The 21533-nt window shown below is 34.7% G+C and overlaps 2 protein-coding genes across 3 annotated transcripts; both read right to left on the bottom strand.

Moving 5' to 3' along the window:
* Nucleotides 1–726: 726 nt before the first annotated feature.
* On the bottom strand, nucleotides 727–14590 carry LOC133294107 (uncharacterized). Its single transcript, XM_061492766.1, has 8 exons — nucleotides 14327–14590; nucleotides 14105–14188; nucleotides 12467–13472; nucleotides 11953–12211; nucleotides 11798–11883; nucleotides 3021–3134; nucleotides 2697–2914; nucleotides 727–2172 (listed from the first exon to the last, which is right to left on the bottom strand). Exons 1-8 carry the CDS (start codon nucleotides 14588–14590, stop codon nucleotides 727–729), a joined length of 3477 nt encoding a protein of 1158 aa, XP_061348750.1.
* A 2884-nt stretch (nucleotides 14591–17474) lies between these two features.
* LOC133294106 (protein RETICULATA, chloroplastic) lies at nucleotides 17475–21533 on the bottom strand. Of its 2 annotated transcripts, none has more exons than XM_061492763.1 (8): nucleotides 21463–21533; nucleotides 20514–21379; nucleotides 20263–20361; nucleotides 19615–19835; nucleotides 19347–19416; nucleotides 19196–19275; nucleotides 18539–18603; nucleotides 17475–17914 (listed from the first exon to the last, which is right to left on the bottom strand). In XM_061492763.1, the coding sequence occupies exons 2-8, from the start codon at nucleotides 21126–21128 to the stop codon at nucleotides 17721–17723; spliced, it is 1344 nt and encodes a 447-aa protein (XP_061348747.1). In that variant the 5' UTR covers nucleotides 21129–21379; nucleotides 21463–21533; the 3' UTR covers nucleotides 17475–17720. The 2 variants fall into 2 exon arrangements, with proteins under 2 accessions (XP_061348747.1, XP_061348748.1); XM_061492764.1 differs by having other exon boundaries at nucleotides 20514–21168; nucleotides 21463–21532.

The raw sequence follows: 21533 nt of genomic DNA, 5'->3' as shown, positions 1-21533 counted from the left end.
TACTATATTTTTGTATCAAAAATAGAAACTTAAGAAACTATGAAACAATGAAAGAATTGCAAAATGTAATTACTTACAAAACAATGAAATCTCTAGCTCTATCATGATGCAAACATACTTCTTTTTTTAGGTGGTCACAAATGGGCTTTTGCAAATGACTCTAGGGGGCGTTTGGTACGCGGAATTTTGAGGGATTCTCGGGAAACTGAATTCTTTTAAATTTTAAATTTTCAGATATTATCGTAAACTGAATGCAAAAATTATATTTTTGAAAATCGAGATTCCCGGACAAATAAAAATTTCTCCTGTACCAAACGCCTCCTAGAGGAGTGTTTGGTATAGGATTTATTTTGGGTTGGATGTGAAAGTGTGGGTAATTATTGGTGTATACTATGTTTGGTATAAATTATTGAAAAAAAATACTAGGCAATTTAAAAGGGTAGAAAACATGATTTGTGTTGGTTTTGGCACAATAACACTATTTCAAAATACACAATGAGATATGGTATTTTAGATATGGACAGGAAAGTGAAAAATAGTGTAATGAATTTTTTTTACAATAACACTGTTGCAAATATTTCCCCAGTAATATTACGGTCATCCAAACATCTTTTTTTAAATTTTTCTATTAAACTTGTTTTCCTACTATTTATTTAGTAATTGTATTTTCCTGATAAAAAAATTTTCTCTTCCACCAAACGCCCCGTAAACGAGAAGAGTGTGGAATTAGGCTGCTATGATTGATGATCCATTTTCTTCTTCTTCTGCTTCATTTTTACTCTGTCTTTGGAGCACCTCGCTGTATAAATAACGACGAGCGAAGAATTGAAAGTACAATAAATTCAACACTCCAAGAACCAAAATGGTGTAGTAGAAGTACTCAAGCCTATTCTTATTCAAGTCATTGCCCCCTAACCACGGTGTTCTGCCATGTCTCGTTGTTACTACCACTATGATCCTTATAAGAATGGTGCTCAAGTAATTGGCAATGGATAAACTGAGAAAAAACACAGCCCCTCCTAATGTTTTCATGCTCTCAGGCCAGTATGAGGTCAGTAACTCCATCATGGGAATTGCAGCAAAGGCTTCAACCAACCCAGATAAAGCAAACTGTGGCACAAGCCACCAAATGCTTGTTGGTGATTCAAATGAGTCATGTTTCATTGCATCGCCGCGGCGGCGCACCTCTACTAGGCCGGAAACCGCCATGCCGGCAATGGAGAGCAGGATTCCAATCAACATTCTTTGTTCAATTGACAACCTCTTACCCTTTTTGGTTGTTTTCTTAGTCCAAGGGACATAGATTTTCTCATAAAGGTAAATCCATAAGGAAAGAGCAATCATGGGTACTAGACCCATCCAAGCTGGTGGAACACTGAAATGGGGTCCAATCGATTTGTTTGTTTGCAATGCCTGAAGTATACCAAAGGAGTTTGCTTGTCCCATAGAGAGGAAGCATACAATTCCTGCTAACCAAACAGGTAATGTATTTAATATGGATTTCAATTCTTCTACTTGTTGCACACTGCATAACCTCCAACTATCAATGGATTTTCCACTGTTGTCAATTTCACTTGGGTTTGTAATCACAGAAGCTTTATCAAAGAAACTGAACCTATTGGTGTGAGCAAGCTTTGTTATCCTTGGTTCTGACTCAGAACTAGGTGGTGGATAATAAAATAAGAGTCCAGAATCTTTCTTCAAATCAACATGGCGTTTCCTATATGCAGCAACAATTACTTTGACCAAGTCACACATGATGCTTCCTTTGGGCTTCAAGCAAACATAAGTGTTGTGTCCCAGTAGGAAAATGGTTAGAGAGAAGGCAAAGCACACAGTGGGAATGATAAAACCCAGAAACCAGCTTATATTTGTCTGAATGTACACTACTAAAGTAAGAGCAACCAAAAGGGCAACTGTGAACAAAAAGTACCACCAATTACAGAAGCTCTCTAATTGAGCTCTCCCTTTTTCTGTTTTGGTATCAAATTGATCAGCTCCAAAGGCAATGTTGCAGGGTCTTAGGCCTCCAGAGCCTACTGCAAACAATCCAAGCCCCACATACAAAACAGCAAGCTGTGTGCCATTGGGTTGTGTGCAATCAGAATGAGTAGGGCAGCTTGGAGGTCTTAAAGATGGTATACCAGCACCTAGAGATATGAATCCCATACCCTGTCAAATTGAAGGCCATGTCTTCAATTGTTCATTGATGAGAAGAAACATTAAAGTAGAGAGCACAATACAGAAATTGAAAGTGCTTCTATTTATGCAAGTACTAATCATGCCCTATGCTCTATTTATGTATATTAGCTTAAACTTTAAGCAGAATAGCATTAAGAAATTAAAATCTTAAATGTTTATAAGCAAATTCACATGGCATCATGTGTTTCTGTAAAGCAATCCATGTAAACAAACTAATTCAACCAAACTTTTCAAGCTTAAGCAGGTAAGTGACGTCTGTATGAATAATTTTATATTATATCTAACACATCCTCTCATGTAAGAATCTTTGGGCAAACTCTAAACCACACGTTGTCATAAATTCTGATACCATATAAAGTAACCAATTCAATCCAATAACTTAAGCCTGTAAAGAAAGTCCTGCTTAATGATTTTATATTAATATCTCTAACATGTTTGATTCAAAAAAGCAAAAAAATGAATTGCAACATTTGGGATTATTTGCATGTCTTTACCAGAAATGATGCCACACTGCTAACCAAGAGCGTATTAAACTTTCCCACATAAGCATCAGCTACGTAAGCACCAACTAATGGCAGAAAATTTGTGAAACCGGACCATAGGTTGAACACCTCTGCTGAAACTGAAGTGTCTATGTTGTATTGGGTATGCAGGTACACCACTAAGTTGGCTATCAAACTCATAGAAGCCAACTTCTCGAATGTCTCGTTCCCTTCAACACATAAACACAAAATTTAGATTCATCAATTTCATTAAAATCCTTGCATAATTAATAATAATATCAAAAGGAACAATGCAATGGTAATTGAAGGCTTTACCAAGAATATATCTGACTGCTCTCCATCCTCCCTGCTTCTTTTTGGTGGAAGAAGATTGAGGAAGGTTTACTGAAGAATCTTGGCCTTCTGAAGAATAATTCTCATTCACCATCTCTTCCACCAACAATTATATTTGGTTATTAAACATTCGTAAAACTTTGGTGCAAAAGTGTTTTTGCACGCAAAAAAAAAAAAGTTGGTATTGTCTAAATCACATGTATAAAGGCCATTAAGGGTTTAGATACATTCTAAAATCTAAAATTTGGACAGACAGATAGATCCCTAAATAGGTAACTAAGTACGGAGGTTTTCTGTTTTCATGCATACTGTTGTGCTGAAAAATGGAATTTTTAGAATTATGGTAGAAAGTAAATCCCTAAATAGGTATGTATGTTTGATTGTGTTCTGTTGTCTTGTTCTTAAAACTGTTTTGTAAAATAATTTTTAAGAATTGATTTTCAGAATAAAAGAAAAAAAAATTATTTGGTACACTTGTTTTGAAAAGAATTTTAAAAGTTAAATAGGAAAGCATGGACAAAGTAGAAAATAGACAGATCACACATACCAATTGAATAAAGGACGGAAAAGAAGAAAATCTATTAAGATTTCAAGTCAAAAATAATAACAAAAAAAGCCTTTACAGCAAACACACATGCACGCCATAGAACCACCAATATCCCCAAAATTAAATACATATGGACATAAAAGAAAAATTCATGCTTGCCAAAAGAATATTTAGAAAAACAATAAATAGATTGATAAATACTCGAAACTTAGAAAACGGTACCACTCAATTTTCCAGTTTTTGCATATGGTCTTTTACATTTTTCCCGAACTGCAGAATCAAGTTATAATAGACCTGAAATCGGTTGTATCAATTATCAACGTTACAATGCTCCTAAGTATTTGCAAAATAATCCTTCTCATTCTCTAACACCATGTAATTACAAAACTCTCTTTAGAGGCAGTTAAACACCATGGATGGTGGCCAATTCCTCACCCTTCTCCATGCTACTTCATGATCTTCCTTGATAAAACTCAGACCATATTTTTACATCGTCGTAATCATTTTAGCTCTGATATAATAATAAACAATAATCTCGTCTAAAAAGCTTGAGCTGATAAGTTATGGCTTATCAATAATTTTTATATTTCTCGGTAGAATTAAATCTTAATTTAGGATGATTAAATCTTAATTTTGTTAACGTTGACCTTAATTGATTATTAATTCTATTTTATTTTAGTTGATTTTTAAACTCATTTTTTATTGTTTTTATTTTCAGTATATTTTTCAATTGTTTCATTCCCAATCAAATCATAAATACGTACAAATACTAAATTTATATGAATCATTTCAATGTATTATCTTATTTTATTTTATTTCTTATTTCTTATTATTAAAATTAAAGTTATGTTATCAAAAAAAAAAATTAAAGTTAAAATCGAATTGGAAAATATATATAAGAAAGGAGTTCTATTGTACGACAAATCAATTTTGAATAGGAATAAGATTTAATAAAATAATATAACAAATACAATGGCACATGACACATGACACATGTTTAACAAAACTAAAAAATATAAAAAAGCATTTCATGGCTATCTTTAAATGGAATAACATTTTATAACTCGAACTTGAATTTATGCTAATAGGTGCAGCAGGGAAACAGAGGAATGAAGCCATGAGAATCCTGTTTTCCTTTGTGCTGTCATGTTATCTAACACGTTTGCCAAGAATACTGGGGTCAAGCCCACAATAACTATCCCTAATCATTGCGAGATAGCTGAAGTCCCATGTGTTTACAACTGTGGAGGTTTGTGGTGCACAATTGCAATTCATCCATTTACATTTGCTTATTAAAGAACACAAGGGAAAGGTAAGCCATTATGTTTTATTTCTTTTTTTACCCTTTCGAAACACTCAATTTGTGCATCTAATTATACTTACGAATTCTCTCTGTAAAAATGCTCTTTCATGTTGCAATTTATACTCTTTGTGAAGGGTTGTTTGATGTGATATATAAGACATGATAATATAATAATATAAGTTTATATTATATGTTATAACAATTTTAGTTTTTTGATGTGATCATCACATAGTATAAGCTTATATAGCAGAATTCCTTAATTAATCAAAACGATGTATAACTTAATCAGGTCTAAGGGGGTCAGATTAAGCCTGATAAGGGGTTAATATATTAACATTGCTGACTAGTGTAATTATCAAGAATTAATATATTATTTTAATATTAAAATAAAATTTAATTTTTGAATATATTAATTTTTAAAATATTGAAGATTTTATTTTAATAAAAAATAATATATATTTTTGGACACACTGATCAATAGATTTTTATCAAAATTAATATCATATGACATTTGGAAGAATTATATAAATTCTTTATTAAAAGGTATTTTATCAAAAATATTTATTTTTATCCTATCTAGTATTACAAGGTGTATTACCAAACATTGGATGGTACTATCTTATACAATATCATGTCAAATGCTGGCTAGTATTAAATTGTAATCAGATCTTATACAATCAAACCTTATATTATCATCAGGTCTTATCATATACTGTGCACTAAACATGTCGTTGAAGACTAACGCAAGAGTCTGTTGATATCAACATTTGTGGTGTTATTCTTATGGATAATTTGAATTGTATTTAACTATAGTTAAGTTTTGTGTTGCACCTATGATGCATATGATTAGTTAAATTTAAGGGCTTTAAATTTCTGCAGTTGTGGCAGTGAAAAAATGTCTGCCACAGACACAAAAAATGAAACCCATTAATATAAAAAAAAAGAAAAAGAAAGAAAGCAACACACTATATACTACCGTTAGTACATAGTGTGTTGCAAAAAAACATTTCTACCATAACTACATAAATGTTTTATGTAAATTTAATTAGGTTTAAGGTGAATTAGATAAGCTTGATCTTATCCACTATAAAGAAAAAAAGACAAAACTTCAAGCTCAAAGATGGGATCCATCCACCGGAAGAATACAATTACAAGTATAAGGAAGAATATCATACCTATAAAGATTAGTATTTCAATCACTAACTCGTTATTAAACTTAAGTTGGATGAATTTAAATAATAAACAAAAATAATTAAAATACAAATAAAAATCAAGAACAAATTAAAAACAATAAAAAATGCAAAAAATAACGAAATTAAGATTAAATCAAGAGTTATCAAGCATGAATGGTTAGGGTTTCGACTTCCTACAATTTTCACTTTTGTAATTAATTTAAATTCACATCAATTCCCCTTTTGATATCACCAATCAATTCAACTCAAATAGTTAAAACATGATTTCTTGGTATTTTAACTCTTTACTCCCTTTCAAGAAACTGAATATCTTAGATCTATTAGAAGGATTTAACCATTATGAAGATTGCATATATTCATATGCCTATTACTAGAATCATACAATGATTTGGTGAAATTATTGTTGGGTTCGTGGCCTATGATGGACTCGAACCAAATTAAATGGGTGCCTTAATCTCTTGTTTATAAGAGATGCTTAGATGCTGAGCCGACAGAGAGCGAAAAAGAAGAAGAAGAAAAAGAGAGAGAAACGTGTAGGAGAAAAGCGCAAGTCAGAGACGAAGATTTACTGAGGAAGAAACCTAGCATCATCGCTGAAGATTTACAGAGAGAAATACTTGTGTGAGACACTTGTGAGTAAATCCATCCTTTAGAGGGTGAAGTCCTCTGGTTATTTAGCTATAGTGAATCTTGTGTAATCCCATTATTCATAGTGGACGTTTTTCTGGACTTGGTCTCGTGGTTTTTATTCTTCGCATCGAATAGGTTTTCTATATTAAAATTCTTGGTGTTCTCTTCTTCCATATCTCTATTTTTGATTTGTTGTTATTGTTCACTGTCGCTTTCGCAAGCCGACCTGTGAAGGCCGGGCAAACTAAATCTGAGGATTGTCAAACTCTGGGACATAACAATGGTATCAGAGCTCGTAGATCAAGGGCTCTGTGAGGTCAGAGATAGAGGGTGCTGTAGCACATGATGGTGACATGTTCGAACTCACCGCAGAGAACTACTCATATTGAAAACCCATGATGGAGGATCATCTTTATTGCAGGGGTTTATATAAGCTCATTCTAAGCACCGTCAAGCTAAAAGGGAAGAGTGATAAAGAGTGGGATCTCCATATTCGGAAGGCGATCGCTATGATCAGCAAATATATCGACAAAAGCTTGTTCGAGCATATGTCGACATACACAAACGCTCACAAGTTGTGCACATAGATGGGGTCTTTAATCAAGAAGAAAATTCCACGCAACAAAGCATACTTGGTGTACCGACTTGTGAAGCTAAACTACAAGGATGAACAAAGCATGATTGAGCACCTGAATAGATACAATGGATCGTCAATCAACTGACAAAGATTGACATGAAGATAGATGACAAGTTGCAAGCCCTCTTGCTACTCAGTTCGTTGCTTGAGAGCTAAGATACTTTGGTGGCGATGTTTAGGAACTCGGCCCCAAAAGGAAAGATGACATTGGACTCGGTTGTAGACAACCTGCTTAGTGAAGAAGCTAGGAGGAAAGAACGAGGTATAACCTAGCAGAATGAAGCAAATGTTGTTGAAAACCATGGAAGAACGGCACACCGAGGTCGAAGTAGAAGCCGAGGTCATGAAGCCGAGGCCAGATACTCTCACATATTTCTACTATGAAAAATGTGTCATTGAGCTCAGAATTGTCGAACTCCTAAATACAACAGTGGTATCAGAGTGATAAAATATGATAACCATAGTGCTATACACTTAGCGAAGAACTCAATGTTCTATGCACGGTTAAAGAACATAGACGTGCGATACCATTGGATTCGAGATGTGACAAAAGAGAAGTTTCTACATCTCGACAAAGTCCATACCGACTTGAACTGGTCGGATATGATGACCAAGACAGTTCCAGCATGAAAGTTTAAAGATCGTTGTGAAGGTGTTGGGTTGACTATCTCAGCCCCATACCCCGGATGAGGAGGAGCTCGGATATCCTCCCTCATGGGCATGGAGGGGGAGATTTGTTAGGTTCGTGGCCCATGAAGAACCCGACCCAAATTAAATAGGTGCCCTAATCTCTTGTTTATAAGAGATGCTTACATATTGAACCAACAGAGAGCAAAAAAGAAGAAGATGAAGATTCTCTGAGGAATAAACCTAGCATCATCGCTGAAGAAGAAGAATACCCTATAGAGTAGGATTTTATATCCCTTTTACAGAGAGAGACACTTGTGTGAGACACTTGTGTGTAGATCCATCCTTTAGAGGAAGAAGTCCTCTGGTTATTGAGCCATAGTGAGTCTTGTGTAATTCCATTATTCATAGTGGATATTTTTTCGGATTTGGTCTCGTGGTTTTTATTTTTCACATCGAAGAGGTTTTTCACGTTAAAATTCTTGGTGTTTTCTTCCTCCCTATCTCTATTTTTGATTTGTTGTTATTGTTCAATGTCACTTCCGCAAGTCGACCTGTGAAAGTCGGGCTAATTGAATATGAGGTTGAGCTAAGAATTTTCAGGCTGCGATACACATTAATTATTAGATCCAATTTATATACCAATATTCCTATTTTCATACATAAACCCTAGATCAATCCACAAGAGGGAAAATCATGGAAGCATCATCACGCACATGATAATTCATTCAATATTGAAAGGAAATATTGTATTGAAAAGATAAATCAAGTTATATCAAGATCCAATTGGGTTCCATTTAACCATAATACTAGAAAATTAGCCAGACATAACAAGATTGAAAGAAAAAAAATAGAAATGGCTTCCCGAAAGTCCATCAGAATCGTTAAAAGAGAATGTTGATCTCAATATTTCCAAACTTTGATCGCGCCTTTCCCCTCTTCGCTCATGAACCGATAAGTTGTGCTCTCCTCCAGAACCCTAGTTATGACTTCCTTGGTGAATTTTTTTTTAGAAAGTCATAAAGGTTGTATTTATAAAGATGTCAGTGCCTATGCACTGGCTGTTGGGCGAACAAGCGCTAGAATCGCAACATTGGACTTTTCTTTTTTTTTGGGCGCCTAGTTGCTAGCTCACAGGAGCTCAGCGCCGGCCTTCTTGAATGAGTTTTCACCACTCTTTTTTGGCTATCATGATGTTTGGAGCTCTATCTTTTCCCAATCATTTAGAACACAAAAAAAAAATACAAATTAGCTAAATTAAACATATAAAAAGATAATTAATAACAATTCATCTCATGACTTCAATATTAACAATTTAAAGCATTAAATTCTTTTTTTTTTTTCAAAAAAAAGAAGCATTAAATTCTGACTTTTGTCATTAATTTAGGAGTTTCAAGGCTGCATTTTACATTCAAAACATCATAAATTCAAGGTTTATCAACTCTAGTTAATTAAACTTGGAATTTTAGACTTTTTTTCTTTCAAAATAAGCTAGGTATGGTCTAGTTGTAGTCCAGATTGCTCATTAATTTACACCGAACTGAAGGTTATTTATCATAATTTTTCTCTTTAATTAGGAGTGCTTTTGAAAAAAGTATTTTTCCTAAGCTTATAATTATTACATGTACAGATATCAAAATGGGACATCTCGTCCCATTAAGCCCCGACTCGTGCATATTAGGGTCACAAAGCCCGCAAGACCATATAATTCTCAATAATAGATCTAGTCCGCAAGCCATTTAAAATTCTAGTTTCATAAAATTTTATTTTTTTATTATATTCAATACATGAAAAATTATTTTAACAAATGAATATTTGACATTTTCATAAAATATTTTATACAAATTATATATTTTTTATAATTTAATTTTTTAATAAAAGAATATTTGTACACAAATATATAAGTAAAATTATAAACAAAATTTTGATATAAGTGAAAATTTAAATTTACTCCCTTTACTAAATTATTTATTAAAGGATGTCATCAAATAAAGATTTTCTCACCAAGAGTTATAACAGAAACATTCCTACTAGCAACTCTAGTTGATAACCAAAACCAGCGATGGAAAAATGATCTTAATATGAAGATTGAACAACTGTTCTTAGTATGTTATATATTTGAAATATAAACCATTGATTTTCTTCAACTATTACTGTTACAAAAACCTTTTTATTTAGTATTATCCGAAAAATTACCAAGATGAATTGTATACAATATTCTTAAACGTCAATAGAAAATTTTATTTTTACTGATACATAGATGAAATTCTTTGTTCAAACATATCACTGCTAGAAATTTTATTTTTACTTATATTATATTTATAAATATTTAAATTTAATTTCTTTTTAAATAATAGTGGTATAAGAATAACAAATCTCGTACCAAATTTTAATCTTACATCTCATTTGACCCAATCATTAGTTATATTCATGCCCCTCATTAATAACCATTTTGCCCCTTATTACAAACTATCTACCAATCTGCCCTTTTTTAATCGATTAAATTGAATATTTAATCGATTAAACGGTCAAATGAAGATTTAATCGATTAAATCTTCAACTTAATCGATTAAATCTTTCTCTTTATCAGAAGAACAACATTATGCATGAGAGATTTAATCGATTAAATAGGGAGATTTAATAGACTAAATCTTCAAGTTAACGATTTTTGCCTATTTTGACCATTTAATCGATTAAATTTTTGGCTCAATCGATTAAAGAGGGGCAGATTGGTAGATAGTTCTGAATAAGGGACAAAATAGTTATTAAATAATTAATGAGGGGCAAAAAGGTAAGAAAGCCCATTTCCCTCATACAAATATATTAAATTAAACAGTTGATTTATTAGTTATCAAATTTGGCTGCTATAAAGTGCCATATGCTCATTGATTTTGTTCTGATCTATCTGCAACCTATATACTTGAAGGCTGAGAACGTGGGTGATGGTGCTTGAGGTTATGACATATCATTAACGTTCGGGCTAGTGTGCTGTGTGTATAATAATTTGAGTTCGTTATAGCACCTCATAAATAAGTTATATAGTAACAATTTTTTATATAGTAACAATTTTCTTTTATATATATATATATATATATATATATATATATATATATATATATATATATATATATATATATATATTGTTGAATATCAAGAACAATGAGATTTATAAGTAATCCGTGTGTCTCAACTACACAGCGGAGAGACTATTATATAACTCAAAAGAAAGAAAATACAAAGAGATATACATGATGTGAGACTTCTATACTACTATTCTAAACTATTATTTACAACGCTCCCCCTCAAGCTGGAGCATATAAATCATATGCACCAAAAGCTTGTTACATAAGTGATCTATCCTAGGCCCTCTCAAAGACTTATTTAAAACATCAGCTAATTGATCAGTTGAGTTAACAAAACTAGTGACTATATCTCCAGAGAGGACTTTTTCTCTAACAAAGTGACAGTCTATCTCAATGTGCTTGGTCCTTTCATGAAACACTAGATTGAAAGCAATATGTAAAGCAGCTTGATTATCGCGAATGAGAGATGTTGTGCCAATGTCTCCAAATTTGAGTTCCTTCAATAATTGTTTTAACCAGATAAGTTCACAGGTGGTTGTGGCCATGGAGCGATATTCTGCTTCAGCACTTGATCTGGCAACTACACTTTGTTTCTTGCTTTTCCAAGAAACCAAGTTACCTCCAAGGAATACACAATACCCAGATGTGGATCTTCTATCACTGGGGGAACCTGCCCAATCAGCATCTGAGTATCCCTCAACTCTGGTATGACCTTTGTTTGTATAGAGGAGACCTTTACCTGGAGCATTCTTGATGTACTTGAGGATACGGATCACTGCATTCCAATGATCTTCACGAGGAGAATTCAAGAACTGACTTACTACACTGACTGCAAATGAGATGTTTGGTCGAGTAACTGTAAGATAGTTCAGCTTCCCAACCAATCTTCAATACCTTTCTGGATCTGAAAATAGCTCCCCTTGATTTGGCATAAGCTTGACATTTGGATCCATGGGGGTATCGACGGGCTTAGCATTCAACAAAGTTGTCTCCTCTAGAATGTCCATAGCATATTTCCTCTGAGATATCACAATACCATCCTTGGATTGAGCCACTTCAATTCCCAAGAAATATCGTAGTCTTCCAAGATCCTTTGTCTGAAAGTGATGACTGAGATGTTGTTTTAACTGAGTAATGCCTTGATGGTCATCACCTGTAATGACAATGTCATCAACATATACCACCAAATAAATAGATCCAGAGTCTGAGTGGCGATAAAAGACTGAGTGATCAGCTGCACTCTGAGTCATACCAAACTGCTAGACAATGGTGCTAAACCTCTCAAACCAAGCTCATGGAGACTGTTTGAGACCAAACAAAGATTTGCGGAGTCGACAAACTAGATTGGACTCCCCCTGAGCAACAAATCCAGGAGGTTGCTCCATATAAACTTCTTCCCCAAGATCACCATTGAGGAAAGCATTTTTGACATCCAATTGATAAAGGGGCCAATGACGAATAACAGCCATAGTAATAAAGATGCGAACAGACGCCATTTTTGCCACAGGGGAAAATGTATCTCCATAATCTTCACCAAACACCTGAGTATATCCCTTGGCCACCAAACGTGCTTTGAGATGATCCACTTGTCCATCAGGACCAACCTTGACAGTAAATATCCATCTACATCCAACAACAGATTTTCCAGAGAGAAGAGGAACCAGATCCCAAGTACCACTGCCATGAAGTGCACACATCTCGTCAATCATAGCCTGTCGCCATCCGGGATGGGATAATGCCTCACTTGTAGTCTTAGGAACAGATACAGAAGACAAAGAAGAAAGACAAGCAAAAAGTGATGGAGAAAGGTGATGATAACTCATATTTATTGAATACCTGGGTGGAGGACGAATATTACGAGTACCTTTTCGGAGAGGAATGGGTAGGTCAATTTCAAAGGGCAGGACCGAAACCGCAGGAGTTGATGACGGCAGATATGAGTCCATAGGAACCTTATCAATGTCTTGGGGTATGGGTGGATGTGGCCGACGATGATAAACCTGGAGAGGAGGATCTGGTGCTGGGACATATGGAGAAGTGACAATAGGCGGTGGTGGTGTGGAATCTGGTGCAGGCAGTGGTGGTGTAGAATCTGGTGCCGGAACATATTGAATTGGAACAGAGAGTAAAGGTAACTGAGTATCAACAGAGTCATCGAGAACGGAGGTGGAGCCAAAAAATGGCACAGACTCAAAGAAAGTAACATCCGCCGAGACAAAAGAGCGATGGAGACTAGGAGAGTAACACCGATAACCTTTTTGTGTCCGGGTGTAACCGAGGAACACACATTTGTGGGATTTGGCAGACAACTTGTCACGATTGGGACCGAGTTCATGGACAAAACAAGTAGAACCAAAAATACGAAGGGGTAATGAATGTAAAGACTGATGAGGAAACAAGAAAGAATACGGTACCTGGTTACCAAGGACAGAAGAAGGCATGCGATTAATGAGATAGCATGCGGTGAGAACAACATCACCCCAAAAACTAGTAGGAACATTCCCATGAATTAAGAGTGTCCGAGTTGTTTCAATAAGATGACGATTTTTTTTCAGCAACCCCGTTTTGTTGGGGGGGTGTGCGCACATGATGTGTGGTGAAGAATGCCGTGAGATGCCATGAAAGATTGAAATGGTTGAGACAGATACTCACGAGCATTATCACTACGAAAAGTGCGGATAGGAATACCAAATTGAGTAAGAATTTCATGATAAAACTTCTGAAATATGGAGAACAACTCAGAGCGGCTTTTCAGTAAAAATAACCAAGTGTTTCGAGAATAATCGTCAATAAAGGTAACAAAATATCTATAACCCCAAGTTGATTCAGTACGACTGGGTCCCCAAACATCAAAGTGAACCAAACTAAAAGGAGAGGAGGCATGACGATTGACTCTATTAGGAAAAGAACTGCGAGTATGTTTCCCGAATTGACATGATTCACATTGAAAAGTAGAAAACTTGGACAAACGTGGCACCATCTTCTGGAGCTTTGTAAGACTAGGATGACCCAACTGAGTGTGAATAGTGAGTGGAGAATCTAATACAGAATAAACATGAGAGGAGCTGGAGAGCAGGTAAAGGCCATTGGACTCAAATCCGCTACCAATTGTTCTCCCCAAATTTCGATCCTATAAAACAATAGAATTTTGGGTAAAAGAAATGAGACAATCAAGAGAACGTATTAAACGGCTAATGGAAAGGAGATTAAAGGGTAAACCAGGGACATAGAGCACATTATCAATAGTAATGGAGGGAAATAGATGTACTGTTCCAATCCCATGAGACTGAGCCTGAGAACCATTAGCCATAGTGACAGCAGGCAAATAACCAGAGGTAGAAAGAGAGAAAAACAAAGATTTATTACCAGAAATATGATCAGAGGCACTAGAATCAAGAATCCAATGACCAAATGATGAACTTTGAGTGAAACCAGCAACGCTATTACCTGTATGCACAACAGTAGCAGTGGAACTAGTTATCGTGAGCCGAGAAATATCTTGAGGAAGGATAAATGAGCTAGAATCAGCCATGGATCAAGAACAATTCGTTGAATCGTGAATAGTAATGGAAAGAGGAGAAATGCTTCAGAAGGGCTGCAACGGACTCGAAACCACAAGGTAAGGATCGATCTGAACACAGAAGGAAAGGGTGATCCTAACGGTGGAAGCCGAGCGTATGTTTCATGCACGTGAGGGTGCTTCAGTTGGAATTTAGGAGCGGGCCTTGGACGGAAAGAACCGCCTCCTTGTGACGATCACAACTGTGGGTGGCTCGCCGGAAAAAGTGCCTGAAAAGTGATCGGTGGTGGCGGTCAACGGTGGTCAAACGGTGGTCCACAACACTGGCAACCTCTGATGACGGTGGGTCTTGTGGCGTTGGGTAGATCAGCTTCTTCTGAGTCCGTTGATGTACTTTTTGATCAAAACGATCGCCGAAAAACTTTTCCGGTGAAGGACGAAGGTGGCAGACGGTGGCCGGAAACTGACGATGGTGACAGTTTCCGGGAAGATTTTTACTCGATAGACAGTGGGTCTACCGGAAAGATGCGGATCTTGTTAGGCTCTGATACCATGTTGAATATCAAGAACAAGGAGATTTATTAGTAATTCGTGTGTCTCAACTACACAGCGAAAAGACTATTATATAACTCAAAAGAAAGAAAATACACAGGGATATACATGATGTGGGACTTCTATACTACTATTCTAAACTATTATTTACAATATATATATATAGGGTCAGGATCATTTTACACCAGTGTAAGTTACACTCTTAATTTTATTCGTTGATGTCACTTATATCGAAGGGCTCTAATTTTTTAGTAAACTGAGCCATTAGATACAAGTTGATCAATGGTCAAGATTGAGTGTAAGACTTCTAACTTTTACACCGGTGTAAGAATATCATGCCCCATATATATATATATATATATATGAGGTAGGATCCTTTGACACCAGTGTCAAATTTGAAATTTGACACCTTATCTGAGAGCCATTGGAACAAAAAAGATCAACGACTCTGATTTGTAAGCATGTGACACAATTGATCTTTTTTTATCTAATGGCTCTCAGATGAGGTGTCAAATTTCAAATTTGACACTGGTGTCAAAGAATCCTACCTCTATATATATATATAAAAATTTTGTTTGGACTGGGAGTATCATAGAGAAGATGGTGTTGGTTGCAACAATGCTTTTAGCTAAAGTGGAGTTATATCAATATATCGATCTATTGGTGATATAGCTTATCTGGCCGTTAGACGTTTTAAGATATGAATTATCGACACTTCAAAAATCTTGACGTGTCGTGTCCGACACTTTTCGACATTCACCGACACTTCCCGATACTTCAATTCTCGTTGCAAAGACTCAAAAAAGGTCCAATGGTTACATTGAGTTGCATTTTGAGTTCCAACTATTAGATTCGTTAGATTACTATTACGATTTTATTGAGTTTAATTTAAACATTTGGGATATATTATGTTTCTTTGCAAAATTGATGGGTATTATAAGTTTAACTTTATTTTTTTGTTACATTATTGAATACTAAATATAATATACACTACATAAATTAAAAATATTATATAATATCAAAATGTGTCCTAACGTGTCAAAATTTGACATTTTTTAGAATTAACGTGTCGAAATCCCGTGTCTTATCCTGTGTCGATGCAATATAGGTTTTAAGTGCAAATATGTTGGTCCTATTAGTCTTCCTTCTTATCTTTTATTATTTTATAAAATGGTGACACTGACGTTAGAAGCTATAACTTCATGTAGATTATCAAAATCTCTCACCACTAAGCATATTTGATCATCTCTTTTTTAAGTTAAAAGCTACTTATAAATTAAGTGACTGTTTGGATCATCTTTTTTTAAACTAGAAGCTACTTATAAGCATAAGCTAGGCCAAACAGGTTTTGAAAAAAACTCTTATAATAAAAAGCTCTTTTTTATAAAGAAGAAAAAAGCTGAAAACTAAGTGCCTGTTTGGATCCTCTCTTTTTTAAGCTAGAAGCTACTTATAAGCATAAGCTAGGCCAAACAGGTTTTGAGAAAAGCTCTTATAAGAAAAAAGCTGAAAACTAAAAGCTCCTAGGAGGAGCTTTTTTTTAAGCTCTTATATGTTTTTCTTGAATTGTGTGTTTTTTTTTAAATGAAGAGTGATAAAGATAGAGAGAGATAATTTTCTTGAAATATGTGCTTTTAAGTAATTTTTAAGCTAAGTTTTTTATGTAATTTCCAAACAACTTTTAGCTTCTTTTTTTAAGCTCTTTTTTTTAGCTTTAGCTTATAAGTAGTTTCTAGCTTAAAAATAAGAGGGTCTAAACAGGCTCTAAAAGCTCCTAAGAGGATTTTTTTTTAAGCTCTTATTTGTTTTTTTTGAATTGTGTGTTTTTTTTTTTAAATGAAGAGTGGTAAAGATAGAGAGAGAGAGATAATTTTCTTGAAATATGTGCTTTTAAGTAATTTTTAAGCTAAAATTTTTATGTAATTTCCAAACAGTTTTTAGCTTTTTTTTTAGCTTTAGCTTATAAGTAACTTATAACTTAAAAATAAGAGGATCCAAACAGGTTCAAAGCTAAAAAAAAAAAAGCTTATAAAAAAGCTAAAAATTGTTTGATAATTACATAAAAATTTTAACTTAAAAACACATATTTCAAGAAAACTATCTCTCTGTGTCTCTATAGCTCTTTATTTAAAAAAAAAAAACACACAATTCAAGAAAAGCATATAAGTGCTTAAAAAAACTCCTCCTAGGAGCTTTTTATCTTTTAGCTCTTTTTTTATTGTAAAAAAAAAAATTTCATTATAAGAGCTTTTCTCAAAATCTATTTGGCTTAACTTATACTTATAAGTAGCTTCTAGCTTAAAAAGAGAGAGGATCCAAACAGACACTAATGCTAGTGACTTCTTTCTTCTTATTTTAAAAGTAATAAGAGTAAAAGTTAACCTACTATAAGTTGAGTTTAAAATGAATCAATTTGGCTTGACTCATTAGTGAGCCAAAAATCTTTCCAAATAAAACCATGCAACCTTAACTAAGGTACTAGAATGGTACCACCATTGGTCATTATGGGTCCATGAATCTGAGGTGGAAACTCCATCAATGATAGCTAGAAAATGACATCAACAAGACTTCAACACAAAAGATAAAGCAGTTATTGCACCCCACTCCATCTAGCCCAGTCAACAAACTGCATGCCACCATACACATTGTTGGCAAAACGCACACCAACTGTGAAAGCCAGAGCAACTGGGGGAACTTGCTTTGCCAGTGGTGATGCTTCTACCAAACGTTCCAGTCCATTGATGATCTGGTATCGCGTGTTAGAAGAAACAGCAAGAAATACACCTGCATGGATGTTCATGGAGACAGCAAACATGTTACATACATGAATAAAATACACCAAGTCAAGTTTATCTAAGATCAAGCAATGCTAAAAATAGTAGTAAATCTGAAAACACCAAATCAAGCATAAAAGAAATCTTGGCGATCCACATTGCACATGAATTCAACCAATATCAAGTGGTACAAAGAGAATCTCTTTGGTTTTTGGCAACGTATAGTTAACGCGTGGCTACAACTTGTATTTCGAAAACATAAAATAAACTTTGGGAAAAATATTTCTACTTTTGTTGCAAAAAAAATTTCTCTCTCACACTCAACATAGAAGTGAGTTCCACAGGAAAAAATTTGGCAGAGACAAAATTTCTACAATAAAAGTAGAAATTTTAAACACATAAACCTTTTAGTTGTCCTAATATGGCTACAATTTATCATCTAATGATATGATTATTGACAATCAAAAGCATCACATTTGACCTGATAACTCTACTCATAGGTATCAAATTGATAAGGGCTTAAAATTAAGACTTTCCTAATAACTCAATGAAAACAAAGGTTGCTGTTTTCTCGCTGTATAGAAGAGATGAGCTAGAACTTATGTAATAATTTATATAATAGACAATTTCATACCCCAAAGTGCAGCACTTTTAACAAGAGGTGGCACAGGTATGTCCTCTTCTGAGTTCTTTATGCTCCTGGTATAAAGCAAAAACAGGTGAGAAATTTATCACTCCAAAAAATATGAATTCATATACTGCAAACACCATAAATATCGTTCAGTATTAACACTGTTTATTTATTAGAGTTAACTTAGATATACTGATAAAGTATATCAGTAAACCATATGCTGCCACCTGTTTAAAAATATTCTCCTAAAACTTTTTACGTAAAGTGAAAAACCTTAGTTTCTGAAATGATGTGGCACTTTCTAGTTTCTAATTTATTGGTTTCATAGAGTTTTACATGGACAGTGGATCAATTTAAACTCACATTCACATCAATTTAGTCTTCGAAAGCTCATAATAGATTCCAAATAAATGCTAAAAAATATATGCACACACTTATTACCAAAATAATCCCAATGCTTGTTTAAGTTTCAGTCAAATTTTTATTTACTATGGAATCATCATTGTATTAGAAGATCCACAAGGCCAATTGTCAAATATATGAGTTAAAAAGGCCATAACGGGTATGAAGGAAGCGGGCAGGCTGTTTGACAGGGAAAGTTACCTTTGTGTCTAGAACCATGCAAAGTATGAAAAATGAACTCTAGACAAGAAACCATACCGCTTTGCAGTCATGATCAAATTTGCAATGCCTTGGCCTATAATGCCACATGCAAATCCAACAGCTCCATACATTATACCCTGAAATTTGAAACATGCATTAAAAATGAACAGTCAATAGAAATTTCGCATAATTTCTTTGCAGTCATTACCTTGTAGAAGTATGTTCCCAGTCTCTGCTGTACAGAAAATCTACATCCTGGCCTTTCTGCTTCAAATACACTGCATAAAGTGAGCAGAATAGAAACTTAGACAAAAGCTTCTACACACTCTAAAAGACACAAAAGCAATTAAGAGATGAGAAACCTGACTTCCATGTCTTCTTTAGATGGAGAATTGTTATATATTATACACATAGGAAACATATAGAAGAAAAATTGACATGAAAAACAAGGCCATGTTAATGGCATGATGAGTAACCTGCTAGGCAAAGACGCATAACCTTTCTGCATTCTACCAAAGAACCCCCTAGATATTGATGGTTTGCCAATTCGAGCGTACGGTGCCAACATGCCTACTAAAGCAACATTAACAACCAACCCAACAAGAAGATCTGCAACATACAACTCAAATTCGGCCCAAAAGTCTTTGCCTCTCTTTTGAACTTCAGCAAAGGTAGCACAACAAGAATCAATGACAATCTGCAAATTGTAAGAAAGAAAAATTAAATATCTTTCATATGTCCCAAATTTCCCAACTCTGCCAACATTACATGAATGATTTTCACAGATAGCACACTGCAATCTTAATTCTTGACTACTGCCAGTTGTGGCAAATAAGATATGAGGGATACATCACAATATTTTTTAGCATATAGATACCTTGTTAACATGGCAAACTATTTTGGTAGCTTAATTTCTAGAGTTCAACATAAGCTGAGCAGACCAAGTAGGAGTCAACTATGTCCTAGCTTCTCAATTAAACAGAACAGGTTAAAATATGATAATTGTCAACAGTGAACACTTAATGTCATATGTTATAGAACAGTCAAATAATTGGATACCTCAAGACACATTAAATAATATGAACAACAGGAATTAAGATTACTATAAGACAAGCCCAACCAACCTCTGAGCCAATTTTGAAAAGAAACGTTGGATCAGCCAGCATTCGATTGCGAAGGATTGAGCATGATTTCACAGCAAATCCTAGTGGCCAAAAAGATCCCTGCAATTTAAATATCATAAATAACTACATTAAAGTCCAAGGTAATGTCATGTTGTTTTACAAAAGAGTTGGTGCTTATAATCCATTACAATTACATAATCACTACTTTGAAGGAAAGGAGAAAGAAATGCATAGACATTTAGAAACTATACCTGCAAATCCAAATATCTATGAAGAAGCACCTTGCGGATTCCCACACTCTTAGCAGCCTCCAACATATCTAAAGGAAGGGTAGCCCCACGAGCTTCTGTCTCTCTCATTACCTCATCATATTTCAGTATTGGCCCAAATTCTTCCCCTTCTTTGTCATTACCATCATCATCACCATCACCACCACCGCCACCGCCACTACGATCTCCTGCTCCACCACTTCCAAAGCTCCCATTGCCACCACTACCATGAAATTCAACTCCACTATCATCATTTTTATCAGTATTGGGGTCTGACTCACTATCCCATATTTTGTGGTCCTTGCTCAGGACACTATCACCTCCCACTTCCGAAAATTCTATTGTAGTTACAGCAGATTGCGATTCATCTGGCGGTTGCGACATACTCATTATAAAAAATGTTCCTTTCTTTTGAATAGACACATCTGATCTATCCCACTTGCTATCACAAAAGACTGGAAATGCAACCTCCTTCAACACACCCCTGAAACTCAACCTATTCAAACTTGAATCTTGATTTCCCAGCTTCCTCAAAAGAGCTTCTTTCCTTAAATTAACAACACGAGCGAACCCAAAATTTGATGAACAACCCGCCATTATCCTAAAAAATTGCAACTTCTCTCACCACAAAACTACACTGAAAAGTCGACGAATTCTTAGTTTCCACTGAGTAACCAACCACAGGAAACTATCAGCAACTCAAACCAAAGAGATCACACCCCAAATTTGCAGGAGAAACATAGAATCAAACAAAACAATCACTGAACCAAACAAATGTATACTGCTGGGAATGTTGTTAAAATCAACTACAACTCTCAAGCATACCAAATTTTAGACATGAAAGTTCACTGAAAGGCAGAAAGTAAAACAGATTAGAAAATGAAGGAAAAATGCAAAATGATATTGAAAACAAGAAGGGTAAGATATCTACCTTGTTAGGGATAACATAACACAGTAAGTGAGTAGATGCGGCGAATAGAGGGTAACTGCTTTGGCTTTTGT

Source organism: Gastrolobium bilobum, unplaced genomic scaffold (genome assembly GCF_033153095.1).
Source record: "Gastrolobium bilobum isolate Gb01-03AN ecotype WA unplaced genomic scaffold, APGP_CSIRO_Gbil_v1 utg202596, whole genome shotgun sequence".
In the NCBI taxonomy this organism is placed as follows: Eukaryota; Viridiplantae; Streptophyta; class Magnoliopsida; order Fabales; family Fabaceae; genus Gastrolobium; species Gastrolobium bilobum.
This window is presented reverse-complemented; position numbering and strand designations above follow the sequence as displayed.

Coding starts and splice junctions, on each gene's coding strand:
- LOC133294107 (XM_061492766.1), bottom strand. CDS start 14,590: ATGGCTGATTCTAGCTCATTTATCCTTCCTCAAGATATTTCTCGGCTC. Junction 13,473..14,104: donor GCTCCTCTCATGTTTATTCT/GTATTAGATTCT, acceptor CTTGGTAACCAG/GTACCGTATTCTTTCTTGTT. Junction 12,212..12,466: donor CAAAAATGCTTTCCTCAATG/GTGATCTTGGGG, acceptor TTGTCATTACAG/GTGATGACCATCAAGGCATT.
- LOC133294106 (XM_061492763.1), bottom strand. CDS start 21,128: ATGGCGGGTTGTTCATCAAATTTTGGGTTCGCTCGTGTTGTTAATTTA. Junction 20,362..20,513: donor ATAGATATTTGGATTTGCAG/GTATAGTTTCTA, acceptor TTTAAATTGCAG/GGATCTTTTTGGCCACTAGG. Junction 19,836..20,262: donor TTTTCAAAATTGGCTCAGAG/GTTGGTTGGGCT, acceptor TACAATTTGCAG/ATTGTCATTGATTCTTGTTG.